The sequence below is a fragment of the Scomber japonicus genome, chromosome 9, assembly GCF_027409825.1.
Source record: "Scomber japonicus isolate fScoJap1 chromosome 9, fScoJap1.pri, whole genome shotgun sequence".
Taxonomy (NCBI): Eukaryota; Metazoa; Chordata; class Actinopteri; order Scombriformes; family Scombridae; genus Scomber; species Scomber japonicus.
The window spans coordinates 15,806,726-15,828,340 of NC_070586.1; the positions used below are offsets into that span (position 1 = coordinate 15,806,726).

The 21,615-nt window shown below is 38.5% G+C and overlaps 4 protein-coding genes across 4 annotated transcripts in view; 2 read left to right on the forward strand and 2 right to left on the reverse strand.

Annotated features, from left to right (window-relative positions):
* On the forward strand, positions 1-11,028 carry LOC128365066 (myogenesis-regulating glycosidase-like). Its single transcript, XM_053325690.1, has 6 exons — positions 1-42; positions 2,909-3,389; positions 3,992-4,523; positions 6,254-7,058; positions 7,143-7,261; positions 8,786-11,028. Exons 2-6 carry the CDS (start codon positions 3,112-3,114, stop codon positions 9,131-9,133), a joined length of 2,082 nt encoding a protein of 693 aa, XP_053181665.1. The 5' UTR covers positions 1-42; positions 2,909-3,111; the 3' UTR covers positions 9,134-11,028.
* Positions 11,029-11,038: 10 nt separating this feature from the next.
* LOC128365067 (lymphocyte antigen 6G-like) lies at positions 11,039-13,364 on the reverse strand. The gene is made up of 3 exons (XM_053325691.1): positions 13,262-13,364; positions 11,460-11,567; positions 11,039-11,331 (listed from the first exon to the last, which is right to left on the reverse strand). The coding sequence occupies exons 1-3, from the start codon at positions 13,305-13,307 to the stop codon at positions 11,183-11,185; spliced, it is 303 nt and encodes a 100-aa protein (XP_053181666.1). The 5' UTR covers positions 13,308-13,364; the 3' UTR covers positions 11,039-11,182.
* Positions 13,365-15,942: 2,578 nt separating this feature from the next.
* On the reverse strand, positions 15,943-18,177 carry LOC128365175 (lymphocyte antigen 6S-like). Its single transcript, XM_053325835.1, has 3 exons — positions 18,099-18,177; positions 16,445-16,552; positions 15,943-16,324 (listed from the first exon to the last, which is right to left on the reverse strand). The coding sequence occupies exons 1-3, from the start codon at positions 18,142-18,144 to the stop codon at positions 16,170-16,172; spliced, it is 309 nt and encodes a 102-aa protein (XP_053181810.1). The 5' UTR covers positions 18,145-18,177; the 3' UTR covers positions 15,943-16,169.
* A 1,211-nt stretch (positions 18,178-19,388) lies between these two features.
* The window catches only part of msh3 (mutS homolog 3 (E. coli)), a 44,647-nt gene continuing 42,420 nt past the window's right edge, over positions 19,389-21,615 (forward strand). Inside the window, exons 1-3 of the mRNA XM_053325521.1 lie at positions 19,389-19,494; positions 19,583-19,696; positions 21,119-21,393. Of these exons, the coding sequence (XP_053181496.1) occupies positions 19,389-19,494; positions 19,583-19,696; positions 21,119-21,393 (495 nt within the window). The remainder of the gene's footprint in view (positions 19,495-19,582; positions 19,697-21,118; positions 21,394-21,615) is intronic.

Consider the following 21,615-nt stretch of genomic DNA (forward strand, 5'->3'; position numbering starts at 1 on the left):
CAGCTGTACACATTGACCCGAGTGAGTCAATGCAGAGCAGAGGTAAGAAAACAACTCTTTTTTTATTGTGCGTGCGCTATAAACGACAGCTTAAATGTATTCTATAACTTATTTCCGTAACCAATACTCAGGCAGTAACCGTGGACACGGTCGCTTGAAACACAAATTCACGACAACTGGTACAACCGGTTACAGAGTCACCGTGTTGTCCTGATACCAGTGCAGGCTGGTTATCGATGTGACACATAACCAGTGTTTGTGTCCTAGTCAGTGTATGTCACCTTGACATTCTAGTGGAAAATTATTACCTAATAATAAGCATCTGGAGGCGCTGTTTCTGTCCACATTTTGTTTTCCATGTTAAGTTTCTATTGTTTTAAGGGTTTAGCTACAGCTAGCACTATCTGTGGGTCAGCCACTATGTTCATGTTAGTCTATGTTGAGCTACTGCAGACACTGTACTGTGAGTATATTCTGTTTTACGTTACCGCGTTGTCACAGTGTGCCAAATACAGCAGCTGTATGTTGCATCCTCCATACAGTGGTCATTCTTCAGAGTATCAAACACTAACTGAACAACTAGCTATGGAGGACTTGTGTACGTATCTATGTTTATGTATTAGCTGCTCAATAATAATTTAAAACAACAACAGTACAGTCGTACACTTTACAACTTGCTGTACTGTACTTTGTACTTTGTACTTTGAATTGTATAAAAGTTGGATCCCAAACCCATCAAAATGAAAATGTTTGCCTGTCACAGTGTGGAGGCTTTATGGAAAAATAGTGCCACCATAAGTACTCATATTGAACCATGAAATTATGCTAAACCACTCTTATGGTCTTCTTAAATAATATATACATGGTGTGTCGTGATATGACCGCGTCCTTACAAATCAGTGGGCGTTAAAATCTAGGTTGTGTACATCAAAGACTCTCACAACACAATGTGATACGTATTTGTTTGTGCCATCAAGGGAATTACATTTTCCAGCTCAATAAACTAAGTTCACAATAGTAGTAATGAATAATAATAACAAATAGGGGGAAAATCTAGACCAAAAACTGTAGGGATGTATTTTCAGGCACTGAGATACAGATGGTTGTCTGTGATTGAAAATGCAAATGTTGTTAATAATCTCTTTGTAACAAAACCTTGTGTAAATCAGTATAAAGATGAAGGCTTGTCACGCAGTAGTCTGTCTGGTGAGGTAAGGGTTAAATCACACTGCACAGTTTGGTTACAAACAGATACCCACTTTTTTGCAGAATGTGCACGTGCAAGGTTTCTATTCCTTCCTGCTGCGTTGCCTCAAACCTTTTATCAAAACACAATAAGAACATGTAGCCGGGACATAATGATACCTGTGGGTAATAATGATTGGCCTGTGCTGTATCTGAAAACTGTAGGCTTGCTGCAGTATGGTTATTTGAGGGAGGCTCCTCCATAAATATTATTTACTCATGTTCAAGGTGCTTTTACTTGAGAGATGATATATAATTGAACTCCGCTGACATGGTGTTCCTGAGAACTTAGCCTGTTTTTATGGTTTCACGGGATTGGTGAAACCAAGCAGTACCAACTGCCTTTTACCAGATTAAAGCCTGTTTTCTCTCTCTCTCTCTCTCTCTCTCTCACTCTCTCTCACTCTCTCTCACTCTCTCACTCTCTCTCACTCTCTCTCACTCTCTCTCTCTCTCTCTCTCTCTCTCTCCCTCTCTCTCTCTCTCTCTGCTGGACGCAGCTGCATCTGAACTATGCTGGAGGACAAAAGTAACACCAAATGTGGAGCACTGATATGAAGTTTTTTGGAGAGAACGTCAACACATAAAATTAATTTATATATAGCTGCATTAAAAGTGCTGTTTTGTAGGAAAATCAACATATAGAGAATTATTTTACCTTTTCGTGTTGGTTTTTACAAAATAGCAGTGAACATTTCAATTATAATCGAATACAGTGTTGAAAGCTCCAAAGCTATTTATACCCATTGTTCCTGGAGACTGTCAGTGATGCTAATTAAAACTGGATAGCCTAACATGTGATATTGGGGTTACTATAGTGCAGGATATGTCCTACTTTGATTATTTGGAATATAAAAGGTCATTATATGATGTGGTTACTTCACAGATACAGTACAGTGTACTTTACAGTACAGTGCATTTTAACATACCTACTCTGCTACTGCACAGTTATTGTTGATCAGTGCTTGACATAATAGGCTGATGATTTGTGGACATTTGTCAACCTGTGGTTTTACACATTGTGCCATACTTCATCTGAATATTGATCCCTGTCTTTCTGTGTCTGTCAAGGACAGCAGCTATTCAGAAATTAAGCTTAGTGAAAGTTCAGACAGGAAGACCTTATTTCTTTTCATTCTGATCCTTCTCACAGCTCATACTGATCTCTGTCAAAGCTCATCATTTCGTTGCTGTTATTTCTGGAACATCAATTGACACATCATCTGTTCACATCACCTGGTCAAGTGATGAGTTCATTGTCAGCCTTTAATATTACAGCTGTCTTTTTAAACATTCTTCTTCTCTGCTCAGGTGCTTTCTTGATGCTGTTTCATTGACCCACCACCTCCCCATCACCACCCAGTCTCCACTATCTCTCTCTCCTCTATCTCTTTCTCCCTTATCTCTTTTCTCCTTCTCTCCCTTTCCCTTTCTCTCTCCCCTCAACCCCAACCGGTCAAGGCAAATGGCTGCCCACCTAGAGCCCGGTTCTGCCTGAGGTTTCTTCCCGAAAAGCAGACTTTTTCCGTGCCACTGTCGCCAAGTGCTTGATCAAAAAAAAAAATTCTCTCTACAGAGTCTAAGCGCCAAAGACTTTGACAATACCTAATCATTAATATCATTTTCATAAACATTCTTTTACTTTATTCTCTGGTCTCCCCAGATTGAAATGGAGACACTGCTAAAGATGGGCAGATAGACGTCCACCCATCTCTCCTCCTCCACCTGCACTGCTGCCAGCGTGAAGTGGATATTTTCAGACGTTATCGCCAACACTGACAGCAAGTTAACTGCAGCTGTCCATTCCTGTCCCGCCTAGCTCCAACCAGCCTCTCTCTTCACACCTCACTGCCAAAAGTCTTCAGTATGTATCAGATTGTTCCGGTGGCTCCTGGGGAGCAGCAAATGGCGGGGGGTCCTGGTGGATCGCCATTAAAGAAGAAGCTAGCTCATGAAGGTCGGCCCTTGGTAATGGCAGGCATGTTGGGTTGTGTGTTGGTACTGGCTGCCGTGGTCGCCTGGTGTTACTATTCGGCGTCTCTCCGTAAAGCCCAGCTGTTGGAGACTGAGTTGCTGGACCTCAACAAGGATGGCTTTGTCATTCGTAACCAGGCGGGGTCTGTGATCTTCACTATGACCTTCAGGTGGGTCTACTGTAGGGCCTCGTTTGACTAAAGTGTGTAGGGGAGATTATCCTGCTCATGTGGCTGCTATGGCTATTGCAGGAGAGACAATCAAAACAGTGATTTTAAACAAAAGTAACTTCTTTACACTGTAATAAAATCAAATTCATTCTCCAGTAAATACTACCAGTGTGAACATAATAACTCATAACACATATCACTGTTTTTGCTTCAGCACAGTTGCTTCTTGTGTGCTGAGCTGTACTAAAGGCTGCCTGTCTGCAATATGTGGAAGGATAATGGAAAGCTTGACTAGACAGACACATGATTACACCCTTAGGGATGACTGATTTAGTAATTTACTCCCTTATCAGCATAGCTCTCATGGACAGAAATAGCCCAAAGTACAATCCCTGCACTTGTAGAGAAGTGGAATGGAGCATTCAATCTTTAGTGATTGAATTTATGATAATTGTCTTTCATGTATTCTTTCTGTTGTGTTTGTATTACTTTAACAACATTTTGGTGAGTCTGACATCTCCTCAGAAATACAGAACTATAACTTGCTGCTAATAATACCAGTTTTTTGGGTTTTCTTCCCCTCTGTAAATGCCCTGTCCCAGGTCAGACACTCTGGATCTGGACTCCTGCTCAAAGGAGGGAAATATTCTGAGCTGCACTAAGTCAGATTCTGGCAAGCTCAACTTCTTTATCCAGACGGTTCGACCAAAGGACACAGTGATGTGTTATCGTGTTCGCTGGGAGGAATTGGAAAATGTAAACTCAGTGGAGCACGCTATGGCTTATAATGGCTCTCACTGGTACGGAGGGGCAGAATTGGCAACACAGCACTGGCCAATCGAGGTCCAGGGTGAGGAGGAACCGCGGCCTTTTATCACCAGTGATGTCTACTCTAATCGTAACGCTTTTGGGGGAATCCTGGAGCGTTACTGGCTGTCATCGAATGCGACTGCCATCAAGATAAATGACTCTGTGCCATTTCATTTGGGCTGGTCAGAGAAGGACAGGACCCTAAGGTTCCAGGCCCGCTACCATGATTCTCCATTCAGACCACCAGAGGGACTGCAGGCCTTACCTGAACTCAGCTATAGAGTGTGTGTGGGGTCAGATGTTACTTCTATACACAAATACATGGTGAGTGCAAACAACATACAGTACACCATCATCTTGGTTTGTTTCATTATTCATTATTTTATTTAAGTCCTGGGAAAACACATTGAAGGCGAACTCTTAATTACAATGGTGCCGAGGTCCAGACATCGACCATAAGAGCAGACAGAACTAAACCCATCAAAGAAAGCCAAGTTTTAGCAATAAAAGAAGAATACATGGGTACAAATAAAACAAGGTAAGATTAACAGTGCTAGAAGGTGAAAGTGTAGGAATTGGTGATGAGACTAATAAATAAATGCATACTTGAATAAATAAAACATTCAGAACAGTTAAAATATTAAAAGCAATAACTATTACAATCAGTACGATTACCAATTAAACCTGGGATTTTAGTCAGCAGTGTTAATGTTCTTTTGAAGTATATTCTGAGTAAGTGGGTCACAGTAACAGAGAGCAGATCTTCATACCTCCATATGAATTTTTGGCACGCGCAGGATGTGTCATGTCTTGTGATATGTTGATATTATTATTATTTTGTTCTGTCCACATATTTGAACAAATTGTATTTTGATTTTTGGGCAACATTCTTGAAACTTTAAAGCTAATAAAGCCCACTGAATTGACTTGAATTTAATTTTGTATAAGAGCTACAGTTGAAGGAAGCAGGGTTGAGAGATTGCTCTCTCATAAAATAACTGTGTGTATGAATCAGAACAAATGCTGATCCCTCTTTGTTGACAGAGCAGGGAAGCAGAATAATATACTGTGTATAAAGGTTTGAGTGGAGCTGGCAGCCTGCCCGTAAAACACATCCCCATAATCCAATACAGAGAGGAAAACAGCGTCAGCCATTCTTTTTCTCGTGAATAAAGGAATAGAATATTTATTTCTAAAAAGAGAGCCCAATCAATGTCAGCTTTGATAACAGTATATCTTCATGGATGTAAAATATATCAACCCAAATACCAAACATGACAGAAGTTAGCACCAGCCACCAGTCAAATGCTGGTAAAATATGTTTCACCAAAATCATTAAATTGACAGAATAAGACTAATTCGGAAATAGCTGTCCTGCATGGAAAGTACAACATAGCATAACAAAATGGAGTCGAGTTAAAATTATGGAAAATTACACAACCAAACTGCAGTGTAAACTTACACTCATATACATCTGATTGATAATTATTAACTGCTTAAAAGTACTGGGAAGGTCAATCAAGTTAATCTGTTCATTTACAATAGAGCTGAAGCAACAAGTTGATAAAAATAAAGATAAAATGAGGTAGATAAGATTTTTTTTTTATTGTGCAAAAGGAAGTCTGTCTTGGACATATAAAATATCTGCTGTTAAAAGTACAAATCACACAGTACATACTTACACAGACTGTCACCCAATCACATGCACACACAATACCTACAGCACATAAACGGAGTGCCATAAACCAACCAAATTGCACACTGCCATTCATAAATCATCAAATAACAGTTCCAGGTTAAGGTTATATATTTTCATTTACAAAAAAAATAATCATCAACAATTTTGATAGTGAGTTATTCATCAATAAAATTGAATAATAAGAAACTGTTAGTTGCAGCTCTGATGCATACATAAAGATATGAAGATTTAACTGAGATTTGTTTTGATTTTCCACTTTTGTCAAGTCAGTAAAGCAGCATTTAAACTAAATACAAAAGTGCTCTTCCACTATGCAGGCTTTGATGAAAAATACTCTGTTCTGTGTTTTGCTCAGGTACGTAGGTATTTCCCAAAGCCTATCAAAGTCCCATCTCCTGAAGTGTTTCAACGCCCAGTGTGGTCCACCTGGGCTCTCCACAAGACGGCTGTCACTCAGGAGAAGCTGCTGCGCTACGCTGCTAACATCACCAAGCATGGCTTTAACTGCTCCCATCTGGAGCTGGACGACCGCTACACGGCCGACTATGGAGAATTTGACTTTGACCCTCAGAAGTTCCCCAACGCTAGCGGGATGTTTGACAAACTCAGAGAGGACGGCTTTCAAGTGTCGCTCTGGACCCATCCCTTTATTAACTATGACTCCATTAATTTTGGCGTTGCCGTGGAGAAAGGACTGTTTGTGCGGGAGCTGGGCGGTGAGCTGCCTGCTCTAGTTCGCTGGTGGAACGGCATTGGAGGAATCTTGGACTTTACCAACCCAGAAGCCCGTGAGTGGTATTCCTCACATCTGCGCATGCTCAAAACCCGCTATGATGTAATCTCCTTTAAGTTTGATGCAGGAGAGACAAGCTACCTACCACGCCAGTTCAGCACCCTGGTCCCGATGTCTGACCCCTCCACCTTCACCCGCCGCTACACAGAGATGGCTATACCGTTCAATGAGCGTGCAGAGCTGAGGGTGGGCTACCAGAGTCAGAATATCTCTTGTTTCTTCAGGATCATTGACAGAGACTCTGTGTGGGGTTATGAGCTGGGCCTCAAGTCCATCATCCCGACTGTGCTGACTATTGGCATCCTGGGCTACCAGTTTGTCTTGCCTGATATGATAGGAGGGAATGCGTACCCCAACCGCACAGCAGGTAGATAACAGAAAGTTTAAGTGTTGAAAATAAACTGTGTTAAAAATACATATTGAAGATTGATATTTCTGTGTTGTATTTTAGGTGGTTTAGATGGCAAGAGTGATCTGCCAGACAGAGAGCTGTACATCAGATGGTTGGAGCTGTCAGCTTTCATGCCTGCTATGCAGTTTTCTATACCACCGTGGGCTTACGACAATGAGGTGAGTAAAGCAAACCAGTGGCTATGTTATATATTTACTATATATGACACCTTAAACAAAACATGGTTGATCCAAGGTGCTTCACACAAAGGAAGAACACAAAAAATAGAAAGCACAATAATAATTTTTATCAGGAAACAAATAAAAACAAAACAATTACAAGTAATATTGTAATGTTGTCATAGTTTAGTCCCAAGCAATTCAAACGCTGATTCCTCAACAGGCACAGATCTCTGTCCTGACTCACCAGTACATCTATGGCAATGCCCCCCTTACCTGAAAGAACTTCTCACCCCACTAACCTCAATTCGACTCCTCCACTCTACAAATTCAAATCACTTCCTCCTCTTCAAGACTAGACTTAGCACCATGGGTGATCAAGCCTTTAGTTCAGATGCCGCTCGTCTGTGGAATGCCCTTCCTGAACAGCTGAGGAGCCACAGTCTATATAGACTTTTAAAAAGGGACTTAAAACCTTTCTTTTTAATAGATCTTTTGTATTTTAATTATTTTCTAATGTTTTATGTTTTGTTTTTGTTTTGTTTGTCTTGTAGCACTTTGAGTTTTGCTTTGCAAATGTGAAGTGCTTTCTAAATAAATATAATAATATTATTATTATTATTATTATTATTATTATTATTATTATTATTATTATTATATCACCAACTACATCCGCTCCGTCTTTTATGGACACAGCACATTATACTCCAAACAGTGACATAGTTCTTCAGGTTTTAACATACACTTCTATCTAACTCCCCCTTAAAACATCAAATGCATAACATATTCAATGAATCAGAACGTACAATATATACACACATAACATACACACTCCCATACACAGACTGCCCATGAAGCTGCTGCCCATAGAGTTTGAAACCCAGGCGAGCTCCGCCTTGTCCTTGCACACATGTACAACACAATCAGCCTTTTGCACATTTTATCCAACTGCCCGCTGGCTGGAAGCTTGGCACTTCCTCATGACATTAACAATAGTAAACCTGGCTGTGGGAATGCCCTGTTCCTCAAACCACACAGCACAGCTCTGCATGCAACCACAATTGTAGCTGCCGCACCTTACAGTGTTTTTTTGGTTCTGTTGAATCCTGTACTTAAATAACTAAGTGGTACAAAATAAAGTCACTTTAAGTATTTATTTATTTCTATCCAGTCTTTAAAATGATCCTGAATGGGTACATTTTTGTTGTAGCAAAATTGTCTGATTTTGATACTACCACTAGGGCTTACTGAAGGTTACACTTTAAGTTCTACACATTGTGATTTTTAGATCATTTCAGTGTATGAGATGCTGTTTTCAGTATGGTTTATTTTCATACCATTCTGAAATAATCGCCCCAAACTATGACTATTGGCTAAAATATATAAAACCACCAGAACACTCCTTTAATGTGTTCTAGTGCCAGAGACCAACAAAAAACTAAACAGAAACTCTTCTAATTAACCATTTATCATACTACAGTGTGTAATGTGCTGCTATACTTGTGTTTGTGCATTCACCTGCAGGTGGTGGAGATAGCACAGAAGTTCACAGACCTTCATAAGACTCTGGTGGCCCCAAGGGTTCTTGAACTGGCAGGAGAGGTCGTTGACACAGGAGATCCAATCATCAGGCCCCTCTGGTGGATCGCCAATGACGACGAGGCAGCATATAAGATTGACTCCCAGTTCCTTATCGGGGATGACCTGATGGTGGCTCCGGTGTTAGAGCCAGGAAAGCAGGAGAGGGACATTTACCTGCCTGCAGGACGATGGAAGAGCTACAAGGGGGAACATTTTGATAAAGGTCCCATGTACCTCACTGACTACCCTGTGGATCTAGATGAGCTAGCTTACTTCATATGGGTTCACTGAGGACATTCAAGCATTACGACACATAAACTCACACACATACAGTTGTATGCACATGTACATTCTCCTGAGCACACATGCCAAGAAATAGCAGGTGATTGTTTTTCAAAAGGGAAATGACCACTAGGGATCTGCTGCCACAGTAAAGTGCGATTTTAGTGAAGATTAACCTCATGTCCACTCTGACCTGCTCTTGGTCTGGAATGCCGCCTGCAGATCCACCCAAAAAATTAGAATGAAACTTGAATTCACTTCTGATTATCTTGCTTCATCCTTAAGGTAATCCTCATCCTCATGTGCCTTCCACAGCCAATAAAACCGATCTCAGATTGTATCTTCACTGTAGTCTTCCACCTAAAAGACATTGACACTACAAATTCTTCTTCTTCTAAGCTTGAGCCCCACAGCTAGAGTGGTTTTGGTTTGAGGGTGACGGTAAGCTTTATTTCCCTCTGTGTGGATCTTATTTCAGTGTAGATGCAATAAGTGCATGATAAGGTAATGTATTGTGGCTTGACTGGGTTTGGCACTGAAACGGCAATAAATATGCGCTCTTAAATTGGACAGATTCACCCCTGCCCAAAGGGCATGCCTAACTATATGTTACCATGGTGACTGCTGTATTGTATTGTAGATTTTGACGTTCTCAACTACCTATGCTTAAGCTAACATGCATTCATTTGCACAACAAGTAACTTTTTAGTCACTTTCTCTCCATATTTGTGAACTTTCTTTTTGATTTGTGGATAGTGTTTGGGTGTATATACTGTACAGTAAATTCATGTAATTCGTATACATTTGGGATATTTGTCATGATCTGCAGGCTGCAAAACATTTTTATGACAACATTCCTTGACCAGTGGTGCCATTGTGTCATTTCAGTGCCAAAATCTACTGCTTTATGTTTGTTTTTTTCATCTGTACAAGTCTAATTCACAGCTCAGGGTAGATTTAAAAGGAAACATTTGTTATGCTAATATGAATTCTGTTGATCTACTGAAAGTAAATAGATTTGCTACACTACTGATTTGCCTTGTACAACATAGTTCTCAAAAATGCCATATTTTTATGTGCCGTCCATGTCTGCCTTGTAACTTTCCTTGCCTTATCAGCTGAACTAAGGGAAGCTAATGTTAGCACATAGAACCTTTTATGTTTTTAAACTCTCACAATGCCAAGCACATGATGAGTTTTAATTCAAAATCTGCCATTTGAATATATGTTTGTCTGTTGAGAGTAAAGCACACTACTGAATGCCTTGCTTGACAATAATTATACTATATAAGAGAATCATCTCTGTTTTTGAAATGTTCTAGTCAATATGTACTGGATTGTTATGTGATTATAACATCTTTTAGATTATTCTTATGGAATAGGACAAGTTTAGAAATAACCCTGTTTAAAATTGGAACAGTCTTTGTGTTTCTAACTTGCATTCTTGTCCCTCAACCAGATTGTCAAAAAGTCAGAAATGATCAAAAGTTACACACAGTGGCTCTGATTGATTAATGAGACATTTATTAGACTATTGAAACTGAAGCAGAAGTTTTAATGCTTATTTTTAGAGCAGCATTTCTGGATTCCCTCCTTATCTTTTCCATCTGTAAAAGGAAGTGTAGCTTAGTACTTTTTTCTACAGAAGATCAAAGAATGCTGTTTGCAGGTTGAGTGCACAAAGAAAAATGGGGGTCCCGTAATGTCAGAAGTGGTGTAACATTGTACTGCAGTACTTTATGTTAAAAACTCTACTGCTGTGCTTTGTTAATCCTCAGGATCAACAACTAACCACATCATTTATTAATGCTCTATGTTCAGTTTCATCATGCATGCTATTATTTCTGTAAACATTTGATGTGAAATGCAGGTTGTGAGGAATAAAACAATTTAATCGTCGATAATATTGTGGTTTTATTGAAAGTTGTTGTTAATTCAGTATCATTTACAGCTTTTACATTTAAATTAGTTTTTTCTAACTGAGTTGGGTAAGTTGGGATGGAAAAAAATGCAGGATAGAAATATCAACATATTTTAAGCTGTATCTGTTCAACAGCCTCAAAGACGGAGAGTGATAATGGCTGAGGACACCAGCAGGAGGATGACACTGGGACCATTAGGTGTGGCACCATTACACAAGTCCCTGTCACAGCAAGTCATGGGGCTTTCACATGAGTCAGAGGTGGAGCAGCCCTTGGTGATTATACCTGCAAGACATGATTTCAGCAACAGCCTCTGGGCATTTATTACAGAAGTATATCTACTCAGACTCAATCATTTCTTTGAAATGTTCAGTTTTAGCTATATGTAGTTACAGTATATAAGAGCAACTTACGATCCAAAGTCAGAGAGAAACAGATCTTAAAGTCGGCAGGACAAGTTTGGATCTCTGTGCAGGATTTAGGGTTGATGGTTTCACATGTATAGCATCTTAGTCCACATGCTGTATAGAAACAAAAATATAGCCACACACAGTTTCATATACTTCAGATCTAAGGATCATCATTATATTGATTTCCACAAAAAGAAGAAAAAAATCATCAGTTCCCATTGTTCAATATCAAGCAACCAGACACAGACACATACTAAATAATTGCTAATTATGAATACTAATAAAGTTCCCCCACTGTAGTTAAAATGATCGTTTAAAAATCTGATCATTGTCAAAAACAGGTTTATACAGAGACCTTTAAAGGGGCGTTTAAAAGGAGCAAATGGAGCAAGATTTTAAAACATCAACATCATTTACATCATAGCCAGTTGAATTATGGCGACCCATATTAAAACAGAATGGGCCTTTAAAAATATTAATTACACTAGTAATTCATCTAGTTAAAGGTTTAAGTTCCTTACCAGTTTTCCTGCTTGGAATTTGTTCATTTTTTTGTCTGTCTTTTGCACCACTTTTGAATGCTGCCTCTCCATTATTTTCAGCTGTATTTGTTCCCTTTTGATCCCATTGTTGTATTCCTCTTACTTTTTTTGTTTTGTTTTTTATTTTTTATTTTTATTTCTTATAATTATGGGATTTGAAACTATATATATCTGTTATCTGTCTGAACCCTTTTTTAACTTTGAGCATCTGCCCCTCTGAAGGTCTCTGCACTGACACCCAGGCTGCTTCTGTGTGTTTTGTTTTTCTCCTTAAACTTTTTCTTTTGATCTGTAATCAGATACATTCTCTTCTTTTTGAATCAGTTACTTTTTCTTGTTTTTCTTTCACCATCATTAAAACGCCCCAATATGCAGTTCTTCCTCATGCCAAAAAGACTGAATCAGCATGAAGCAGAATTGTAACTTGTACGCCATTAAGCAAGTAGCACTAGACGATTAAAACAACACTAACACATTTTTTTTCTCATTCATTTTTATTGATGTGCCAGAAACATAGACAAACATAACACATTGCATGTACAACCATCAACCTTCAAGACTTAAGCCCCCTTCCCTCCCTCTCATCTTTGGATTTTTTGAAGCACAGAACATTGTCCCAAATAGCTTTCCAGTCTAATTCTTGTCCCAGATTGTTTATGTCTCTCTCCACGGCTTTCATTCCTGGCGTAGACGTAAATTTATGGGAATCATAAATGAAAAAGAAATGACCCTATACGTTTTGGAAGAACAGTGTATCCAGCTAAAAATGGGATGATCCTTTAACTCTGACCCCCAGTGAGCCCCGTAGGCTTTACAAGCTGATCTTATTCTAAAGTAAATAAAAAGAGAGTGCTTATCAATGTTAAACTGAGATACCAACTCAGAAAAACTAAGGATAGTATCTGCCCCATTAATGTCCTGCAATGTGTAGATTCCTTTAGCTTACCATTGTTTGTTAATGAAAGGTTTGCCTCCAGACAAAAGATGACTGTTATTCCATAATGGAGAGGATTTACACCATTCGCTCTGGTAGTTTAGACATTTCTCTGCTGCTCTAAATACTTTAATCATATATGTCAAAATGGGACCATAGTGTAAAGCACATTTACACTAACACACTTTAAAAACTTAAGCTCCACTGAAGAGCATCTGTAGCAACTTCTTCTATTGTCTGACATGATTATTTAATGCCTCACATGCTACATTTCATGTGTTTGTGTGATATTGTCGAGCCAAGTCACGTGAATCAAATGCTTTTCTTACCTGTAGACAGAGTCAGGAACAGGATCAGAGCTCCGTAAAGCTGCATTGTGAACTGATTATCAAATGTAAGAGAGGAGAACTTTAAATAGGATGTGAACTCTTCTAAAACTTTCCTTTATCACTCCCACTTCTCATGACCAGCTTGACCACTCATATCCTCACAACGCCTCCACCCACATGACCTCAGCAAAACTGTGTGGTTGTTGATCTTTCTGTGCTCATACAGTTTGGTGTTGGGTTAGTAGATCACATGTTTCAAAAATGGTTTATACAAATTTGACTTGTGTTTAAAGTAATTAACAAGCACCCTAATAATCATCCAAAAAATGTTTTATCTGCTAAGTGACTTATTATTCATCCATAACCATAATATATGCATTACTTCAATATTTTATGTAGCTTAGACCACATTTAACTTACAATGTACAAATAATTTATAGTTCAAAAATAGGTACAATGAATGTATTGCTAATAATGATGAAGGGAACAGGCAGATAAGACTATGAGATAATCTGATGAATAAAATAATTCAAATAGCTTGCTTACATTAAAATGAGCAATTATTGTTACAACTTTTGTGTTATAGGTCAAAATACTTCCCTATGAAAAAATGGAGAACATTTAAGACATGGGCTTTAATTCCAAAAACAACATGTTATTTTAGCCAATGACACAACAAGTGCCATCTCCGCCATGGTGTGTGTATTTGTATATGTGTATGTGTTTGCCTGTGTGAATACTGTACCAGGTTAAGAGAGAGAAAGCTGCAGCCTATATACTGCTATACTGCAGCTGGAGGGCAGGTGATGTGTGTGGCTTTTAATTGACGCATCATGGGGCCTATTTGAGCTTTATTTAGTAATAATATAAAACACAATTTACCTTTCACATTCATGGAGGAACAATGGCCTAAGCCAGCAGGACAAGTCATTTATGGTCTGTGGTTACACATATGTAGCATTTTAATCCAGATGCTGTACAAAAACAAAAATACAGTCACACACAGTTTTACATAATTACAATCTAAGGATAGTCATGACATTGATTTTCACAAAAAAGAAAGAATAAAAAGCACTGTAATCCTTTGTTTTAACCATTTTATGTTCCCATTGGTCAAAAAGTGTCTCCTATTGGAAGCAGACCCACATTGCCACAGTTTAGTGAATTGTGTCCTCAGTCACAGAAATGTTTCCAGTAAGAGAACAAGAAGGGGTGAAAGAGAGAGAAAAAGCAAAGAAGCTGGCTCCCAATTATGAATCTTTATTCATGTAACCATGTGGGAATAATGTGACTGTAATAACTGAAGCCACCAGATGGTGGTGCCATAATTTGGATACTCCCTGCTGTGAGCACAAAAGATATCTGAAGACTTCAACACCACATGGAGAAGAGTCTATCTGCAACAGGCAACAGTAGGCAACAGTAGGCAACAGTCATCAGAGTTGTCAGATCTGGATCTTTCAGCTTTCTTTTTAAAGTCTATTTTTGCATCTGAAATTCATTTTCAACCTTTTGGTAGTTCAACGTTAAGATTTTTCCACACAACTGACCTGCATTAAAAAAAAACATGTCTGTGGAGAGCAGCATGATGTTTTTCAGTATACAGAATAAGTGTTTCTCCAGGTATTATGTACTGTTTTTTAAGTTCAATATTTTGTAAAATGTGACTGTTGGCACAAAATGTCAAGTGATAGACATTTAAAAGTAATGGGTACCTACAGATTGTGAAATGTTGCAAACTAATATGTCTGTATGTTGGATGTTGACATATATGTGGACATTGTGTAGACCATAGTCTTGTAAGCAACCTGTTGTACTGTAATAGTGTCCTGTGATACAGAAATACACTATGGGCAGAGTTGATCAGGTGACTTCTTGGAGCAACTCTCTTCCCCCTGTTGTTTGGCACATTACATCGGTGTGAGTGTTACAGTGTACAGAGGAGAGTCGTCAGCTACTACTGATGTTGTTTATCACAAGAATGAATATTTTACAGTGAACCATCTGACTATTTTGTTTGAAAACTATTATTATTTTTTCATCCCAACTTAACCCTAAATTTTGCCATTTCAAATAAAAACCAAAAAGATATTTGTATTTCCTGTAATTTGTTACATTGTAGTTCCTCTTAAACAGAAAAATAAAAATGTGTTGCAAATGGTCATTTTAAAATTCAATCATTGTAAAAAAAAACAACAAAAAAACAAAACCAAGAAAAAAAATCAGTTTTGTGCAAATTAAATGAGCCTCTTTAAACTAATTCATTAATATAATACTCATATATTAATATTATTATTCATAATTCACATATTAAAAACATAATAATACCTCATGAGAAGCTTGGTGTGTTTTTAATCAAGTTTTGGGATACATTGAGCCAACAACAACAGGCTACATGGGACCGAAAAAGACCATAGCGGCTGAGGAAGTCAAGGACATTACGAAGTTGCTCGATTTCCTCACGGAGGAGATTTCTGCTGTCAGGCTGCAGCAGAAAAGTATCCTGGACCTGGTCGAGGAGGTGAAGGCTTTACGCATCCAAAATGCGGAGATGGACAAGCGGCTTGCCTACTTGTCTGGTGTTCTGCCTTGAAAATCCTCAGGTTAAACAAAAAGTACATAATTACATTCATACATCATTTATTTAATTTGCTTATTAATATGCACATTTGTCACATTTACTCACTCATCTGTCACCTAGGATTTCATAACCAAATTACTGTTTGCAATAAGTAGCACAAGGAATAAAGGTTTAGTAATCAGACATGTTGCAGGTGCATTATAAGCTATCTATTTAAAGCTTTGTATTGAAAAGTTGTTTATTTTTTCTGCAGTTGTACAAATTGAGTCAGAAAAAAAGCAGCATAGAAATAACAAAGAGTTCTAAGCTGTATGCTCTTTCAGAGTGTCAGAGAAAGTGTGCCATGATGGCTGAAGAAACCAACAGGAGGACGACACTGGGGACACTGGATGTGGCACTGTTACACAAGTTCCCTTCACAGCAAGCCATGGCACCTACACATGCCAGGCTGGTTTGGCAGCCCTTGGTAACCGCGGTATAACCTGCAACACATGATGGAAAAGCTTTCAGAAACCAGCCACCAAAATATGTAATAACATGCTTAGCCACCATTCATTCAATATTACACATTTTGTATTGTATCAGCTGCTGGTGTGGCTTACCTTCTACTCTGAGAGAGAAACAACGGTTGAAGATGACAGCACAAGATTTGGTGTCTGTGCAGGATTTGGGTTCAGCGGCAGTGCACGTGTAGCATCTTAATCCACATGCTATACAGACACATAGAACATTATTAGTCACATATATTCATTCAAGACGTGATACATGTGCAGTGGCTTCTTGCAGTAAGAAGCCATCATGGCAGTTCGCAGTAGCACTTTTTTGTCACTCTGAGATCAACAAGTGCAGGAAGCCACTGCTCACTTAACTATGACACATAACTGTGATAAAGTGTGTTAAACCACATTGGGTGTTGTATTTCCTTCCTTACTTGTCATTTACTTAGCCTATATGTTGCTTTCACATACTGTCCTAGGTTTTGTTTGTGTTTAGCATTGTTCTGTGATGTTTACGTCCGCATTTCTGGTTTAATTAAGAAGAAGAATTTCACTTATTGTTTATTGATTACAGCCCTTCATTTCTTGAGTTATATATTCGCTTTTGTCTCTTTCCATATCTACCATCCATAGCAGGAGACAAATGGAAAGTTTCTCAATTCTCACTTCCTGCTTTGAAGCTCTTGCTGACATCAGCAGTGATGTCATGGTTAGACCAATTATTTTGGTTTGTCATGAGGATTATGTTGTGGATGATGTCTTTTTTGTATTTAATATTAACTGATACAAGTAAAATAGTTATAAGAAATATGGTTCTGTCTGGATAGATTGGAGATCGTATTTAAGAGGAGAGATGATGGTTTGAGAGGAGAACAGAAAAGGAAGCTGTATGCACATCATCATGCCATGAGTAATCCTGAATTAAGTCAGTTAAATGAAGTTTGATTTGATTGTGTTCATTTATGAGACACTTGTTTTACTGGTTGGGATAAATAAAGTCTCTGACTCTGCCTCCAATCACACTTCTTGATACTCTAAAGCAAGCTTCCTCAAAATAACCCATAACACCACATTATATCTTTATACTTTGGTGTGACTGCACAACACCTGTCGCTGCAGAGGTGCTACATAACATATTTTGGGAAGTAAAATAGTGATGAATAAATTGTTTTTAAGTTAATTCCTGATTCTGTATTCAACATCACACAAACATGCTGTGGAAACATGAAGCCTCCAGAGTACAAACACAGAGAATAGACTTTACAGTTAATTATTATTATATAATAAATGAATCTGTGAATCTGAACTGTATTAATAGTAACACAGTAAATTAATAACTGTCACTGACAGAAAATTTCTTTTTTTTATATTCTGCAGAAAAAACAAGCTATACACAGCGTGAGAAGAGAGACTGACAGGAAATTTGAACAATGAACTAAATTAGTGCTGCTGTGTCACATGCTTAAGCTCACCCTCTCAGTTTGGAGAAGCGCTTACTGATCGGCCCTAACACAACTGCGTAGCTTCATGTCTAACAAAGACAAATGATGGTGGTATTGATCTTCTTTACTCTCAGCAAGGAAGTCAAAATGTATATTTTCCAAAATGTCTAACTTTTTTCTTTGAACTTTCAGACACTGCTTCTTTTTCAGAATGTACAATCTATTGTTTAAACATTAATAGGCCTAGATCTAATGAAGTCATCATCAATATCAGATGTTCACCCAAAGTACATATAAGTCTAACTCAGTAGTCTTACCTGTAGACAGAGTCGCAAACAGGATCAGAGCTCCATAAAGCTGCATCGTGCTCAGAGAGAAAAACAGATTGTTAATCAAGCTGAGGGAGAACTTTTTTCAGAAGTTGGAAATTTGCATTTCCTCAAAAAGTTCCTCCTCCTCCCTCCACCCTCCAAGTGACCTGAATAACACAGGCCCTAAACTGACCTCATTATTCCTGAGACAACCATGTAGATTAACACTTTTCTGAAACAAGGACAAAAACTTGTTACCACAAGATACCCTATTAAAAAATCATATTTTGATGCAGAAACAACCTGTGAGTTTTAAACCAAAAAGTACCAAAGCTTCCATTACTCACATTTTGTTGCCTCATGTAGAGAAAGGACAATCACTTCTCCTTCCTTGCACCAAAAATAAGCATGATGGGAAATGTGAAGAAGAAGAACTATCAATTTTCTCTCCCTGTTGACGAAGTGTGGGCACAGCATGATAGCTGTGTGAATCCACCTGCTCTCAACCAATCATGTTTTGAAATAATTTGATATCTAAATTATCTCTGGCACAATATTGTAACAGTATGTCAACAATATGAATTATGACTTTTTCCCAGCAATTACTCATTTTTAAGATGATCCTAAAAGTATTACAGCAGTTTAAGTGCCTATAATTGTTGCACATTATGTCTCGAAATGCAGATCTGCAGCCTCTGGTAACGAGGCAGGAAGTAACTTAGCTTTCAAAGTAAAAGTTTGTCACTTACCTAGATGGGAATATATGCCAGAGGTAGAAAAAGTGCTAAAACTGCACTGCAATCTGCAATCTAAATCATAATCAAGTGCAGTTTTAGCACTTTATCTAAATTTTAGATAGCCCAGATGTAACATCATCACACAATATCCGGCAGTTCAACTAGGACAATTCGTAGACTGCATAAACTCATGTATGTTTTAGGGGACAGGTTTAATATGTAGTATTTCAAAAATAGAAATAGTATACTTCAATTACCTCCAATCTGAAAGGTGTGCAAACCATAGGCTGTAAAAAACAAGTACAATGTCGCTGCATGGTAGTGATAAATTGTTTAATTTTGAAAGAAATAACCGGAAACTCTATATATTGTGGTTTGTTTAACGCCGCTGCGTCATTTACGTGCCTGCGTAATCTCAGCGCATGCGCCGCTACGTTTTGAAAAGCCGGGCTTGTGAAGCCTGTCAGGTCATAGTATTGATAGTATTGCATAGTTTATCTTTGCGTGTGCTCTCATGTATTTATATTAAATCCATTAAGTGAATAAAGTAAATGTAAACATGCCAAAGTCCGTGAAGAAGTCCTGCACGGCTCAGACCTCCATCAGCAGGTACTTCAACACTCAAAAGCCTGCAGAGCACCAGTTTCCAAGAGGCAAGGTGAGGAGTGCTCGCGCCAGATCAGACCAGATTAACTTTGTGAGCGAGCTCATTACTCAACCAGACTGCTTTTCTGCTCTTTCTGCAGCAAAAAGTTTCCTCTCAGGATGATTGTGGATTACCAGCAAAACGAGCCAAACTTTCCCCCCAAGGCCAGAAGGTGAAGGAGGATCTGGACAGTGAGATTACATCCTGTCAGAGCACAAAAGGTGAATGCATGAAACCCTTGAAGTCCCCCTCCTCTCAAAAATGCTCCTTCAGTTGGACATTTGAGCTTCGCTGTGCAGAGTTTGACACCAGAAGGAAAGTATGTCTGGAGTGGAGGATCATGTGAAATCAACACAAACTTCCTGACTATTTTACAGATGAAAGACTTCTGAGGGTGTAGAATAACCCATGAAAAAAATTCAAGCATAAAACATGAACAGTTCAAAAGTAATGAATGACTTATAGAACTTAGTCATATTTTAGCAACACTAATCTTTGGCAGACCATGTCCCCTTTTTTAAGGTTTCCATATCTCAAAAATAGAAGGATATACAAGTTGAAAATATTGCACACTCTTTGTTGGGAACAGGTACATTATTTACATGAAGTATGAAGTAAATCCAAGATGGTCAACTAGGGGAACTTTATAAAATCTGTTGTTTTGACCTGGAATTACCTCTCTGTGCTCATTGAAATCAGGATTATGAGCAGGATTTGTGACAACTAGTTTGAACCAATCTCTTGTCCAGTATTCAGCTTGGTGTGATTTGGAGATTTGAAGCCTCCAGTGCACTGAGAACAAATTATATTCATCAACTCAGTGATTATTAATTAGGGACCAAGAGTGGATGCCATTTTTAATTATACTATCAGAGACACATTATTGTCCCAAGCTGAGAGAATCTTTCATAGAAAATGTATAGATTGTCATCACACTTTTGTATAGGGGTGAATACAGTATTGGGTCAAACAATCTATCAAACTTTTATTGAAATTGAAACATGGCCTACTGCAAGTGTCAATTTTGACATTTGTGTCAAAATGCAATTTTAATTATTTGTGGTGCTGCAGTGATGTTCAGGCCTACACATCATATTCTACAGACTTAAGAAAACATCTTAGTTTGGAAGAGATACCTGCAGAAAACACAGCATAATCATTTAATATGCTTTTCAATGAAAATGAGATTAATTATGTAAAAATGACCATTCATTCGATTATCACAAATTATATTAGAATTGCTATGTCAGTCAAAAATAATTGCAGTTAGATATTTTTTCAAAATCATCCAGCCCCAATACACCACCAGTCAAAAGTTTGGACACACTTCCCCATTCACTTGAATGAAAATGTGTTTATGGTGCCAAAAACATCACATTTCATGAAGCAGCCTGTGCAGTTTGGTGGCGATATGAGATGAATCTTTACTTTACATTTAAAGTCTGTGACACTTGTGCATAAACTAAAAAAATAAATAAGATGGAGCTGTTCCTGGTTTATTTTGGTTGCTTAAAAGCCCTTTGATTTTAAGATGTAGATTAAGAGTAGGAACAAATCTTCCTGAGTGCATCCAGGTGAAGACAATGGGTTAGGATTAGGGTTACCGTACAATCTTGCTTAAACTGTATCTCCTCACTCTTTAGAGACAAAGCAACCTGTGAGCAGAGGAGCAGGTGGCCTCTGCTCCTCCACCTTGGAGAAGTTGAGAGGCTTCACCTGCACGACTGAGCTCAGTGACACTGAGAGGGAGGTGAAAGAGACGGCAGGTGCCAGCAGTAAAATCTGTAACCAGGGAAGCAGTGGCTGGCGTCCTCATGATGTTACAGATCAACACAGCAATAACAACAGACTCCAGCAGGCAGAAGTGGAGGATGAGGAGGATGAGGATGAGGTCAAAGAAAGGGGGGAACCAAAACAGGTATCTAACATCACTATTGACTCCATCTCATCTGTCATCAGGGTTAGTTTTGAGCAGCACGGTTAAAGGTCAAACTCTCATGACACCAATCTGCCTTGCTTAAAGTATCCATGAGCAAGGCAGCACCACAGCATCTGCCTCTCTGACCTTTTTAGAGGCGGGGAAGCAAAAACTCAATTTCCCTAAAGAAGATCAAAGATGGGCTAGATACAAGAGTTTGAC